At 58.1% G+C, this 13,073-nt stretch overlaps 1 protein-coding gene across 1 annotated transcript; it reads right to left on the bottom strand.

Annotated features, from left to right (window-relative positions):
* Positions 1-996: 996 nt before the first annotated feature.
* TMIE (transmembrane inner ear) lies at positions 997-9,282 on the bottom strand. Its single transcript, XM_045991620.1, has 4 exons — positions 9,095-9,282; positions 5,599-5,716; positions 2,066-2,215; positions 997-1,765 (listed from the first exon to the last, which is right to left on the bottom strand). Exons 1-4 carry the CDS (start codon positions 9,173-9,175, stop codon positions 1,659-1,661), a joined length of 456 nt encoding a protein of 151 aa, XP_045847576.1. The 5' UTR covers positions 9,176-9,282; the 3' UTR covers positions 997-1,658.
* Positions 9,283-13,073: the final 3,791 nt, after the last annotated feature.

The following is a 13,073-nucleotide window of genomic DNA, read 5'->3' as shown; positions in this document are numbered from 1 at the left end:
GGAAGACTCTGGCCTGTATGTCGTAGGACCTTAGCCACAACCTTAACATCCTGCGTGAGAAGCCCATAGGCTGGACCCTGAGGGCAGAGTCAGGGTTCTGACTCCAGGCCCACAGCGGGGTCTCTGGGGTTTCTCTGTCCCTTCGTGGCTCCGTGACCCGTGTCTGCCCAGGTCCCTCTCCTTGCATCACAATCATCCAGCTCCAGGTCAGGATCCACAGTGGACCCCTCTTGTGTCCCCAGCATGGGGGTCAGGCCACAAAGAGGAGGGGAGAGGAGGAGAGAGGGGGCAGCTTGCTCCCGGTCTCGATGCCCAGCCGGCCGGTGCCTCTCCCTCCAGCTCATCCCAGTTCAGGCTGGGGGAATAGTTAGGGGAGGGAGCTCCTGCTTGGCCAGTGCCGCCCGCCAGCCTGTCACAGTGCGTCACCCTCTGCGTATATGCTCCAGGGACAGGGCACCCTGAGGGATCATCTCAGGTCACTCAGGTACAAGAAGGCACTCAGCTTTATTTACACATCGCCGCAGGCCACCGAGGCCGCTCGCCCCAGCTCACGAACCATGGCGTCTCCTCAGTTTCCAGGCCCAGATGTGTGCGCCTCCGCAGAGATTAGCCGCCATCTGGAAATCCCTCTGTATGTCCCCTCCCCGAGGAGTCAGCCTTGGGGTGGGGGGTGTGGGCCTCCCCCACTCTGGTCAGCAGTGACTCCCTGAGGCGCCATCGTTGAGGTGGCAGGAGAGGGAGCCGGATGCTGTTCTGCACAACGGGCGGAAGGCTGCTTGCTGCCTTGGCACGCCTGACTGTCCCCTGCGGTGACCCTGGTGACGGGGGGGAGGGGGAACCCTGACGACCCCCACAATGCTTCCCTCGGCTTCTCCGGAACTTCCTGGATTCTCCCAGATGGGGCCCTGCTACCAGCTTTCTTCCCTTCTCCCTTTAGACCGCAGGCCTCAGCCTTCTGCACCCCGACCCACCCCTGAAACCCCCCAGCCCCGAGTCCCGAGGCCTCACACTCCGCTTCCCAGCAGCCTCAGCTCCAGTGCGGCTGTGCCTGGCATGTGGGGCTGGAGTTCCCCAGCCTCCAGATGGGCGTTCTAGTCACCTCCCCGGCCAGGACTCCTGCTGGGCCTGGACAAGCTCGCTGGCTACCGGGGCTGCTCTCTAGAGAAGGCCGAGAGCCTTGGCTCAGCTTCCCCCTGCGACCCTCTTCTTCCCCGCGGCCAGCCTGGCTGTGGCCTCACACTCCAGCCCCTCCAGTTCTGCCGTCTCCTTCTAAGAGGCAAGCCACGTCCCGTCAGCCCCGTAGAGCCACTGCTGTTCCTGGCAGCAGGGACAGAGGCATGTCTGGGTGGGTGCAAGGCTACCCCACTCTGGATCTGCAGGGGGGCAGTGGCCCAAGACCACCTTTGCTGAGTGGCCACGTGGGTGAGGTGAAAGGAGTGGAGTCCAGGCTGGGAGGCAGGATGCCAGGTGCAGTCCGGTCTCTGCCCCGCAATGGGCTGTCAGGATGGGGCCTCAGCAGACCCCTCAGAGCCAAGAAGAGGGTGTTCTGCAATATCTATAGTCCATGGATGTGCTGGGATTCCAAGATGCCCGGACCCTGGCCAGAACTTGAGCCCTAGGGCTAGCTAGCCTGGGCTGCCACCTCCAGGAAGCCCTCCTCATTTCTCCCCTTTCTTCTTCTTGGCTTCATTCTTCTCATCCTCCTCTACCTTGATGGCTACGGTGTCCACGCTGTCCTTCTTCTTCTTCTTCTTCTTCTTATCCTCTGTGGGGTAGAAGAGGGGCAGGTGGCAGGGGTGAGGCAGGGGGTCGTAGGGCCCACACCAGAGCCCCCCACAGCCAGCCTTTCACTTCTTCCTTCCAAACCTCTCCCACCTGCAGAAGAGCTCCTTGTGTCACCCGCGTCACTCGGGCCCGTTTGTGCACTCTGGTCTCCAGGGACCAGAACCTCATGCTGGGGGAGGGGAGGAGCAGGGCCACTCTTGGTGGCAGGACTGAGGAAGGGGCTGGTTCAGCCGGGATAGGTGGTGGGGGGCCAGGGGCTGGGGGACCCCTGCCTGCTCACCTCCAGGGATCTCTGTGAGCTCGTTGAGGGGGGGCACCGTTTCCAGTTTGTCCGTGTACATCTTGGCGGCCTTCCGCTGCAGGTAGCGGGCTTCAATCTCCTTCCGGGTCCGGGGCACTCGGCAGTTGAAGACGCAGCACAGAGTGATGACTGTAGCAGGGGTGGGCGGGTGGACAAAGCAGGCTTGGCCAAGGCTGGAGCTTAGACATCCCAGGAACGGTCCCCACATTTCAGACCTGCCCTCACCTGCCTACGTGCGTCTCACCCAGCAATCGCTGGCAGAAGGCTCTGCATTTGCAAGAGATCCCTGTAGGCTCTGGGATTCTTCCTGAGATCTCTCTCCTGAGTGGGGCTGACTGCAGAGAGTCACACAGGGACCCGCTCTCCGAAGGGACCTGGCACTGGGCCTAATGGGCCGCTGTCGCTGTTCTTAACAATTTCTGAACAAGGGGGTCTCATACTTTTTGCACTGGCCTCCAAGTCCAGTTGCTGATCTCACTTTCTGACTAGATCGGGGCCCCGGAGGGCAGGGCAGAGGCCTACACAGTGACTCAAACGACAGCCACCCAGACGCTGGCCTGTGTTCCTGGCCTCTCAACTCCTGGTGCTTCCTCTCCAGGCTCCTGAGAGGACCTCGGACACTGAAGGACAGGGCCACGTCTTCCTCAACCTCCCTGAGGACAAGCCTGGGCTTCTCCTGGCTACGAGGGTCCCCCAGAGGGCAAAGACCCTGCCCTGGGGCGTTTACCGCAGATAGTTATTCCAGGAGCGGTTTTCCGGCTGAAGGCAGCTGTGCCCACGCGAGCTGGGCCAAGGAATGGAGCTGGCCTGTCTAGTGATGGGCAGGGCAGGGCACGGCTGCCAGGACCCGGCTGGACTGAGTTTGTTTTTCTAAGGCCCCACAGTCTGACCACCCTGGCCCCGGCCTCGGGGGAGGGGACCGGGCTGCTGCTTATTATAAATCGGATGACAGGACATAACTTCCTGGCAGACTCCTGGGGGCAGGATGGCCAAGCAGGACAAGCCAGGCCTATTTTAAGGAAGATGGATTAGACCGATGTAGCCGGGGCTGGAGCACCCTTTAGGGTCAACTTGTGCAACCCCTTCAGCCAAATCTTGTGGCTCCACTAAGTCTCACCCAGATTGACAGAATGAGAAAAAAAAAAAAAAAATGAATGAATGAATGAATGAATGCGTGAGATGCTCTCAAATCCTTTGCTCCTGAGGACAGAACAAGATTCCCGAATGGATGGACAGGGGAGCTGACAATAATCGGGAACTCTGGGGGAGTGCATGAGACCCCAGCAGTAGGTCTGACTGCACAGGGCTGTCCAGGGGCATGTGCTTCTCCTGGCACCTTGGATAAGCCTTTCTTATCCCTTCGAAGCTGGGTTCTAGTCTTTTCCAGGCCCCAGTGTGTATGCCCACGGCCCCGATCCTGCTGGCTTGGGCCACCCCTTCCAGCTGCCCGCTGGGTCCTCTCACGTGCTTGCTCAGGTTCTCCCCAGAGGCTGGTCCCAGGCCCCGCAAAGCCTGGGTTCCAAAGGGAGCTCAGCTATTGGCACCTGGATCAGGGCTCAGATGCCGCCCCTCGCTCCACGCCTGCCCCACCCAGCCTGGCCTGGTCATTTCTCATCAAAGAAGGAAAAAAACAATGTGCCTTGGATGGAGTTCCAGGGCCCCCACAGGGGCTTGCAATGTGAGTCCCCAGGCTGGAGAGACCTCCCGGGGCACCCCCATCCAAAGCCAGCCCCTCTGCTCAAGGTTCTGGGGTGACACACCACCAACAGCGGTGCCACTAGGCCCAAGCTGACTGGGAGGCAGGAAAGATGCTTCGTCCCCAGGAGACGGGGCTAGGCCATCTCTGCTCCCTAGAGCCCGGCACGAAAGGTGACAACGAGTAGAGACCGGCTGCTCGGAGGCCTTTGGGACTCTTACCCTTTTCTAGGAAATACGGTGGGGTGTAGGAGCTGGTCTACATGCTTCACGTCCAAGCTCCTCTTTGGGTCTGACATTGCAGCCTCCTTGTGTGGTCCTAGGCACCTCCACTGTCTGGGGCCGAGCAGGGCCCGGAGAGGCTAGCCTGTGTCTAGAGGCCCTTTGGTGTCCTCACTCCTGCTCCCTGGAGTACCCCAGAACGGCTCCCTTGACCTGAACCCTACACCGCTCCAGCAGGCAGATGCCTCCCGGAATCCTGCCTCTTGGTGCTGGGGTGCAGGTGTGGGGAGGCGGGCGGGGCCATGGTTTCCCCTCTGGATGCCTGGGCTGGGGCCGCAGCCACAGCTGACTGTCCGCAGGGCCTCCACGGAGAGGACTCAGTAGTTCTTGCCTTGGCCAGGAATGAAGTGTAGCCTCTTGCTCAGCTCCCGCTCCCACCCCAGCCGTGAAGAAATGGTGACGGTGGGGTGTGGATTATTTTACCACAAGGAGGGCCTTTCTGGTGCCAGGAGAAGCACACATGCAAATCAGATGTCTTTGTCTCCCTTGGAGTCCTTACATCTGGGTGGGCCCTCTGCCGGGACGCTGCCCTCCAGGGGACTTCATCCTGGGACAGCTCCAGCTAGAACTTAAATGACATTTTTGCTGCCCAGACCCAGGGTGCAGTCAGCAAAAATTCTATAGCAGAGATCTGAGACTTTGTGTCAGGGCCATTTCCTCCCAACTCTGCTTACACCGTCCTCTCTGCCTGGAATGCTTTTCCACTTGCCCACCTGGCAAAACTATGCCTTCTCTCACTCATGTGCCGCTAAGAGACCCTTCTCCATGAATCTTGTATAGGGGGAGTGGGTTTGCTTTCTCTTCCTTGCCTGTGTCTCCCCGGATCCATGGTGTATGGGAAGCGTCTCAGACTCTATCTACGTTGTACCCTGGCGGCCTCCCCCTTCCACTGGCCTTTCTCTGTCCTTCTTTCCCCACTGGCAGACCCCCTACTCTGGAAGGGCCAAAGGGAGCAAGCCAAACCCAGTTCTGTTGTGAGTTCGCATCCAACAACTCCCAGTCCCAGAAGAGGAAGGGGTCTCCTGCTTTTAATTGAGGGGGTGTGTGAGTCATTCCAGGGGAGTGGGAGTTGACAAGGCACGGTTTCCAGCCCGGGAGCCACATCTGCCGGGCGTCTGGGGAGCCTCTAGGCTGAGCTGTGGCCAAGGATGTCTTTGCTGGGCCCTCTGGGTGTGGGCCCTTTAAGCGGGCCAAACTGCAGGAAAAGCATCGGGAGGCCAGCGATAGGGAAAAATGACACGTCCTCATCCTGGTTCAGTGGAGTCCCCTGTAATTACTGTAATTGCCGTGTGGCTGTGTCCCAGCCGGGCAGAATACTTCAGGTCACCACCAGCCTGTCAACCCTCCACAGGGACTCTGTGTAGAACAGGAGATGCCAGAAACCACAGTGGGCCTCCTGCGGGCAACTGGCCTGCTTGCGCTGCCCGGAATTGCTGCTCTGAGTCCCTGGGGGGTGGTGCTGGTAGGGATGGGGGGTACGGGGGGTGCTGTACTTCTGCAGCAGCGTGGGAGGGGGGCGGGGAGCAGCTACTCACTGATGGACAACACGAAGAGCGAGAAGATGCCCACCACGTGCCAGAGGCGCATGTCCCAGAACACCACTGTCTCCTTGGTCAGCGGGGGCGGCTTGGGCTTGGGCGGGGCCGTGCTGGGCTGCAGGTCAGGAGAGAGGGAAGTGAAGCCAGGCAGAGACCAGGGACTGGGGCTGGGGCTGGGCGGAGAGAGGCCCAGGTTTCAGTAAGGACTCAGCCCGAGTGTTCCGGAATCTCCTAGAATCAGGTGTCTTAGACAGTCACAGCCAATGCCCTGGACCTTGGGAGGTTCCAGGTTTAGAGCGAGTGAAGAAAGCAGAGCCCCAGAACCATGGAGCCAGCGATCTGGAGTAGTAGCAGGGTGCCTGAGGACACCAAGGCCTAAAGGGGTAAAGGTGGATGGCTTGTCCCAATCAGGTTCAAGTACCCTTCAGGCAGCCTGCTAGTCTCGCCTCATGCTCCAGTCCGGGGCCCCACAGGCAAATGGGGTCTCAGGACCAAGGCCAGAGACAAGGCAAGGCCAGTACTGTCCTGTGGGACTTTGCTTCCAAGGATCTTCAGTGTGGAGTGGGGTGTGGAGCTGGACCCAGGTCCTGTGGCTCTGCTTCCTGGCCAGGACCCCCACTGGGTGACCTCAACATTTGCCTCTCCTGCCAGAGTCCTCTTCTGACTATGGGCTACCCTGGAGCCCTCCCAGGACAGGACGAGATAAATAGTCTGCAAGGCGGCAGCGACACCTAGAGGCCAAGCACTGTAAGCATGGCTGGAACATCCCACCTTCCCAGTGGGATGCCACCTTGCTCTGGGAGTCTAGGGGACACAGCCCTGCCCTGGGGGGCTGAGGGAACAAGGCCCTGCCCAGTGGGTCTGGGCAGGACCTTTCCCTAACCTGAGGGACTGAGAGGGCTATGACCCTATCTGTGTCACTAAATTAGGCTGAGGGATGTGGGCCGCGGAGGGGAGAGGGGGAGGGGGTGGGATTGGTTAAGGCTCAGAGGGAGAGAGGACTCTGGGGCATCTGTGGACTTCGCTGTCTCCTGACTAACCGAATCAGGACAGACCCACAGTCTCCTATGGCTCTCTAGGAAGGAAAGGCAGCTCGAAGCTCAACTATCCATCTGGTCTTTCCCCTGGTCCATGAGCATGGGCTATGCACCTACCACAAGCCAGGAGCTTCCTCATCTCAACAACACTGTCCTTCAGCATGTCCCAGGTAACCTGTGAGCTTGGGATTGGTATGTGATTCCCTAGCACTTTTCTCTGAATCAGGGTAAACTTGTTACCTCTAAGCCTCAATTTCTCCATTTGTAACTTGAGTCAGGTGGTTCCTGAGCTCTTTGGGAAGCTCTCGCTACCCAATCAGAGTGGTAACGATGATGAGAAGATACCCCTCCTCAGCGTCATCCCGGGGACCTGGATCCATTTGTAGGGTCAGTCACATGTACGTGGGGTCAGGCACCTCTCTGGGTTCAGGGCACATGTGTGTAGGTACAGGGCATGCGTGCTGTGGGGGTATGCGTCTGTGGTCAGTCATAGGTCTGTAGAGTCAGGGCCAGGGTCTGGGCAGTGGCTGGCTTCCCGATTCTAAGGCTCAGTGTGTTTGGTCTGGCTGGGCTGTATGGCTGGAAGGTTCTGAGTTCCAGAGACGAGATCTCAGATTCTGAGCCCGGGTAGCTGAGAGCCCACTTCTGACACCTTCTCGTTCTAGCCTTGGTCCGGGCGGAATTGAGCTTCTAATCTCACCCTGACAGGGATCTTGGGTAGAGGGTAATAGGCAAGAGTCAGGCATCTCTGTGGTGGGCACTGCGGAAGGTCTAAACCTAAAGTTTGGGAGCCCCAGGCTCCAGCAGCTGGAGAATGATGCCTGGAGGGGCTGTTGTGGGTGGTGTTGCGGGCTCCAGCCCTACCCATCTTTCTGGTGCTTGCCTGGATCCCCTGGGCTCAGCCAGGCCCTTGTTCGGGCTGTAGGCAAATGGCAGGCAGATGGACTGCAAATGCAATTTCCCTTGATGAGCAGGGGGAAGATGAGCTCCCGGGGGCTCAGGGGAAGAGTGCTCGGCTCAGAACTGACACGACCGCCACCCTCCGCCTTCTCCCGCACCCAGGCCAGCTCAGTTTCTGCACCCAAGGCCTCGGGGCAGCCAAGAAGGGGTCCAGGTACACTCTGTGTGACTCAGGCCAAGCTGGCTCCCCTTACAGGGACACTGGAGCTGACACCTGACTCCAGCCCAGTCTTTTGATCACACCTCCCCGGTCAGGAGCATGGACAGGCTTAGTATTGGGGAACGGGGCTCTGTCTTCTTGTCCCTTGGGCCCTCAGGTTCAGGGCTGTGTCCTCTTAGGTCCTCAGGATAAGACTCTGTTCTCCCTCTCCCATCCTGTCCCCTGGCACCTGATCCCAAGGGCTCTCCTGGATGCCTCACTGTTTCTTGCCCTTCTTTCTCTCTGCTCTCTCCTCTCTGCCCCTTGCACAGGCTCCGAATCCTGCTCCTTCCTGGCCCTGCCTCTTGGGCCTTTCCATCTGGCCTCATGTTTCAGAATTCTGGTTCTGGTCTGCTTCTTTGACTCCCCTTCACGGCTCAGCAGGAATTGGGGACAGAGGGGACAGGGAGACTGCAATGGTTCCTACTCTTCCCCTCCCAGCCCTTCCTGGCCCCAGCCATGCTCCTGGCCATCCACCCCAGCCGTCCTCCTCACCTTACTGGGCTACCTCAGCAGTGCCCCCAGCTCCCCCAACCACATGCCCTCTTCCGGTTTATCCTCCTCCTTCCACACCAAGACTCATCCACGACTCTTCCCTGCTCAGAGACCTTTGCTGGCTCTCCATGATCACCATGACCAAGTAAGATCCCCTGAGCCCTGGGTCCCGCCCTGCCTGTACCTCCCCTCTGGGGCCAAGTGTTCCACATGGGAGCTGAACTCAACACAGGGCTCCTCTGTAAACGGTCTCGGTCTCATTGTCTCCCTGACCCCACCCTCCAGCTTGGAAAGCCCTCACTTTCCCAAGGCTACGTCACCCCCATCAGCAGAAGCTTTTTCCTCCAGCAGACCCTAAGATCAGGGACTAGATCTAAGCAGACCCTAAGCTCAGGGACTAAAATCAGGGACTAGATCTCCCCTATCAGACTAGAGATCACTGACACCAACGACTCTGCCTCCCCCACCCCTCCCTGGCCCTCATTAGACCAAAGGCAAGAGGGTAAGGGCTGACTGAGCACAGCTGTATCCCGGGACTGGGAATCCATAGGATCAGAGTGAGTCTCCCATACCAGACTGAAATCTGGGGCTGTACCCTCCCATCAGGCCAGGGACCCTAAGTTTGGGGGCTGAGTCTCCCACACAGCCTGGAAGCACAGGGGACAGGGCCGTGTCACCCCATGATCCAGGTCTGCGAGGACAGTTGGAAGGGAAAAAGCTAGCTCCCAGGCAGAAGGGCTTTCCCTAAGCCTCTCCTGGCGGGCCACAGCCTCCCTGGCCCTTCCGCGTCGCCACGCCTCACCTCCACCAGCTGCCCGACGACCCTCTCGAGGCAGAGCCCCAGCGCCCAGAGGGGCCCCGCGCCCCGTCGCCGCCTCGCCATCTTCGCGCCCGCAGCTCCGCGCCCGCGGCCGCAGGTGGGGGGAGCCGGTCGCGCGGGGCCGGGCGCGGTTGGCCGGGTGATCGCCCCGCCAGCCGGCGCTCGCGGCGGCGATCTGGTCGCAGGCCGCGAGTGGGCATCATTTATTCATCGTCGGTGTCTGATTCCCGTGCTGCCCGCCCAGGGCCCGCCCCCCATCCCCTGGGGGATCAGAGTCTGGATCCCCCTCTCCTAGCCTCACCCAGCCAGCTCAAGGGGTGGGAGTGGGTGGGAGGAGGAGGATGGGCTGGGGGCGGGTCCTTGAACTACAGGTCCCACCCCTACCCCACCCCCCCAGCCCCCCACCCCCACCCCAGTCGGGCCTCAGTTTCTCCATCTGGGGCAAGGGGAGGAGGGGCTAGCAAATGCTGCTGATCTAGGAGGCCCTTGCCAGTCTGACGTTCTGAATTTGAAAAACCCTACTGGACCCAGGCTGGTGATGGTAGTTTGGCCGGGTCGGGGCTGGGGGTGGGTGTTAGTGGGGGGGAGGGGGGTTGGCAGGCAGGTTGCCATAGGGACGGGCGCTCAGGGATGTCCTGGGCTTTCTGGGCTGGCTTCCTGCCCAGAAACGGGTCTGGTCACTCTGAACACCAGAGCTAGAGAGGGGGATGGGGACCTGGGGATGGTATGGTCAGCGCTCTAGTTGTGAGTACTATGGAAGGTTCCTGAAGAAGCCAGCATCTGCTGCCCCACGAGACAGGGAAGGCTCCACCTGGAAGGGCTGGAGGACCATTTCCTAACTCTGGCTGACCCTGAGCCTCTGCCGCAGTCTGAGCCCCCATTGTCACTCCAGTCTGAGCCATGATCCTGACCTCACACTGAACCCGGCCCACATGTTCTCTGGTCGTCAACCCACGATGAGCCTTGACAACCCAGGGATGGAGGGAGGGTGGGTCTGAGGAGCTGTAGAGACCACAGGGGCTCTGAAGGAGGAAGAGGGAGGTCTGGGATGGGGAGACTTCTCTGGTCCATCCTTCCTTTTCTCCCCTTTCCTCCTTCCCTCCGTCCCTCCCTTCTTCCCTTCCTTTCTTCCTTCCTCCCATCCTCCTCTCTCCTTTCTTCCATTGTTATTTATCTCGTGCCTTCAGAGTGCTGGAGAACCAGCCAGCTGTTGGACCCTACATTCTTCATCACCACAGACAGGGGAGAAGGCTGAGGGGCTTCGAGCATTGGGTCCGCCCTCAGAACTAGGGACCTTGTAGCTACAGAGCATAGAGATGCAGTAGATGGGCAAGGACCAAGGCAAGTGACAGCAGAGAGCAGAGGGCCAGCTGTGGACACCCACAGGGGACAGGTCTGGAAGATCACAAGGCAGGCAGAAACAGAAGAGCCACTGGCAAAGGACAGCTGGCTCAAGGGACCCTTGCCAGTGGGTGGCCAAGGCTGAGGGCTGGGTGGACTGGGCCACCCCATCCTCCCCATGCTCACCCAAGCCAGACAAACAGGAATTCTACTAAGGCTCAAGTCACTTGCTAAAGTTCCCGCTTCCTCATGCCATCTGTCATAGGCCACACTGACCAGCCAGGGAGGTCAGCCTTGGGACATAGGGTCAGAGAGGCCTTGGCTGGACTGGGCTGAGGTTAGTGGGCCTGACAATGGCATTGGGAGAGCCATTACTCCTCTCTGCTTTGAATTCCTCATCTGTGGAATGGAAAGACTGTCATCAAGGGGCTGTTGGGACCATAATATTGAACTAAGGATTACGGGAGTACTGAGCATAGGATGGCTGAGCCCAGGAGACGCAGTTCCTATAACGTTCAGTCTTTCCATCCAAGAAGTAGGGCAAGCTCAGTGAAGAAATCTGAAAGGGAATACAATCATGTGTGTCCCTACTGTCCCCAGAGATAGCCATTGTTCCACATGGGTTCCATTTCTTTGCAGGCTTTTTTTTTTTTTTTTTTTTTACCCAGCCCGACAATCCTAGACCCACGTGTCCCCCAAAGGCACTGTCAAATACTGTCGCACAGGCTTTGAAGTTAAACTGACTTTAAAAAAACAGGGAGTCCTGAAACAGGACAGTTTTAAGCTTTTATAACCTGAGAAGTATGAAGCTACAAATTTACAAGAAACACAGTTCAGAAGTTTATTCGAATTTCCTTTTTTTGCCCATAGAGATGGCAAAAGTGGATTGAAAACATTGAAGTTATTATCCAAAGTTCCCAAAACTAAAGTAGCATAAAGAAAATTTAAGGAAACTTTCAAATTATGTTTCTTATAGGTTTGTAGCTTTATACTTTATAACATCTAAAGTTAGTAAAGCTTAAAACTAAGACTCCAGGGGTATGGTCATCTTGATGGCTGTGAAACCTCAGTGGGCTACTTAACCTCTCTGAGCTTCAATCCCTCACCTGTAAAATGGGTACAACAGCAGTATCATGGCCCCTGCATGTCCCAAGCCTTTGGGCCATGCTAGTCGTTCTGACTGTTGTGGTTATTGTGGGGAAAGGCAGTGTGATATCACACAGTAGTAAAACCCAGCAGCACTGGGGGTCCTGGGTGGTTCACTTGTTAAGCGTCTGCCTTTGGCTCAGGTCATGATCTCAGGGTCCTGGGATCGAGCCCCACATTGGGCTCCCTGCTCAGTGGGGAGTCTGCTTCTCCCTCTCTCTCCTCCCCTGCTTGTGTTTCCTCTCTCCTGTCTTTGTTAAATAAATAAACAAAATCTTTTAAAAAGAAAAAACCCAGCAGCACCTCATTCAATGCCTGTCAAATATTTGCATTTTCTCCAATTCTCCAAAATGTGAAATACCACAGTGAAAGAAACACCCCAAAAGCTAAAATGCCTTTTCTATCTTGGAAGGCTCTTCTTCCTCTCCTCCGTGTACTTATGAGGAATTGAAGGCCGGAGAGGGGTTGTGCCCTCCATCAGGGCACACAGGAACGGAGGACCCAGACTCAGTCTGTGGCCCCTGACCCAGGCTCTGCCCCTGCCCAGTACTATTTCTAGTCCTGCCCAGGATCCCCCTGCACCCTACCACCAGCAGGGCCATCAAGTCTGGGTTGGCAGAAGTCTAGACCCTCAGGCTCCCCAGCCAGGTTCCCCTGGAAGACAAGTGTCCCCACTCCATGCATGGTGGCATGAAGACTGACCTGTGGAACCCTGTTTGTTCTTTGTGTGCTCTTTTTAGCTCCTGTGGATTTCTGGTGGGGACCCAGTCCCATCTCATGGGCCTCTGGGTTGGAAGCCATAGGCAGAGTCAATTGATGGTGGCCAGGGGAAACTGTGACAGCTCCTTCTTGGGGCCAGAAATGCCAGGGCTTGAGGCTCAGCGCTGGTGAAGCAAAGGCTTGGGACTGGGTATCTTCCCAGCCACACAGCCAAGCTGGGATCTGAGATATCTTGGACTTAGCCTGGGCTGGAGGTGGTGGGGGGTGAGGTCAGGTTGGGGGTGGGGAACAGGGCCACCTAGGCCTGTGACACAGTGGCTGGGGCCTGCTGGGTGCTGGCCATCTCTGACCTTGTTGGCCCCAGGCCTGGCCCAGAATAATTCTGGGGTTGGGCTTGGACCTGGTGAGACCTTGTGTCCCAGGGCACGCATGTACCCAGAAGCGCAGGCACACTCTGCACTCGCCTTTCTGCGGGTCTGAGTGTGAGTCTTCGTGTGTATTGCATGATGCAGTGTGTAAGTCTGTGTCCATGGGGATGGGCACGTGGTCCACATGGACCCACACACAGGGTTGCCTCCTGAAATGTGCTACATGGGAGTCCTGCCAGTGAGTTCAGTAGTAGATGGGTCCGTGTGGCACACTTAAGTGTGCACACCACACATCCCTATGACTGTGGAATCACACATGTGTGCGGGGGGACATGGGAGTGGTTTGCACGGGTGTGTGCCGCTCTGTGGTGGGACTGGGCATGGGC

This window comes from Meles meles, chromosome 20 (genome assembly GCF_922984935.1).
Source record: "Meles meles chromosome 20, mMelMel3.1 paternal haplotype, whole genome shotgun sequence".
NCBI classification, from domain to species: Eukaryota; Metazoa; Chordata; class Mammalia; order Carnivora; family Mustelidae; genus Meles; species Meles meles.
This window is presented reverse-complemented; position numbering and strand designations above follow the sequence as displayed.

Coding starts and splice junctions, on each gene's coding strand:
- TMIE (XM_045991620.1), bottom strand. CDS start 9,175: ATGGCGAGGCGGCGACGGGGCGCGGGGCCCCTCTGGGCGCTGGGGCTC. Junction 5,717..9,094: donor TCGTCGGGCAGCTGGTGGAG/GTGAGGCGTGGC, acceptor CCTGACCTGCAG/CCCAGCACGGCCCCGCCCAA. Junction 2,216..5,598: donor GCTCTTCGTGTTGTCCATCA/GTGAGTAGCTGC, acceptor CCCCTGCTACAG/TCATCACTCTGTGCTGCGTC.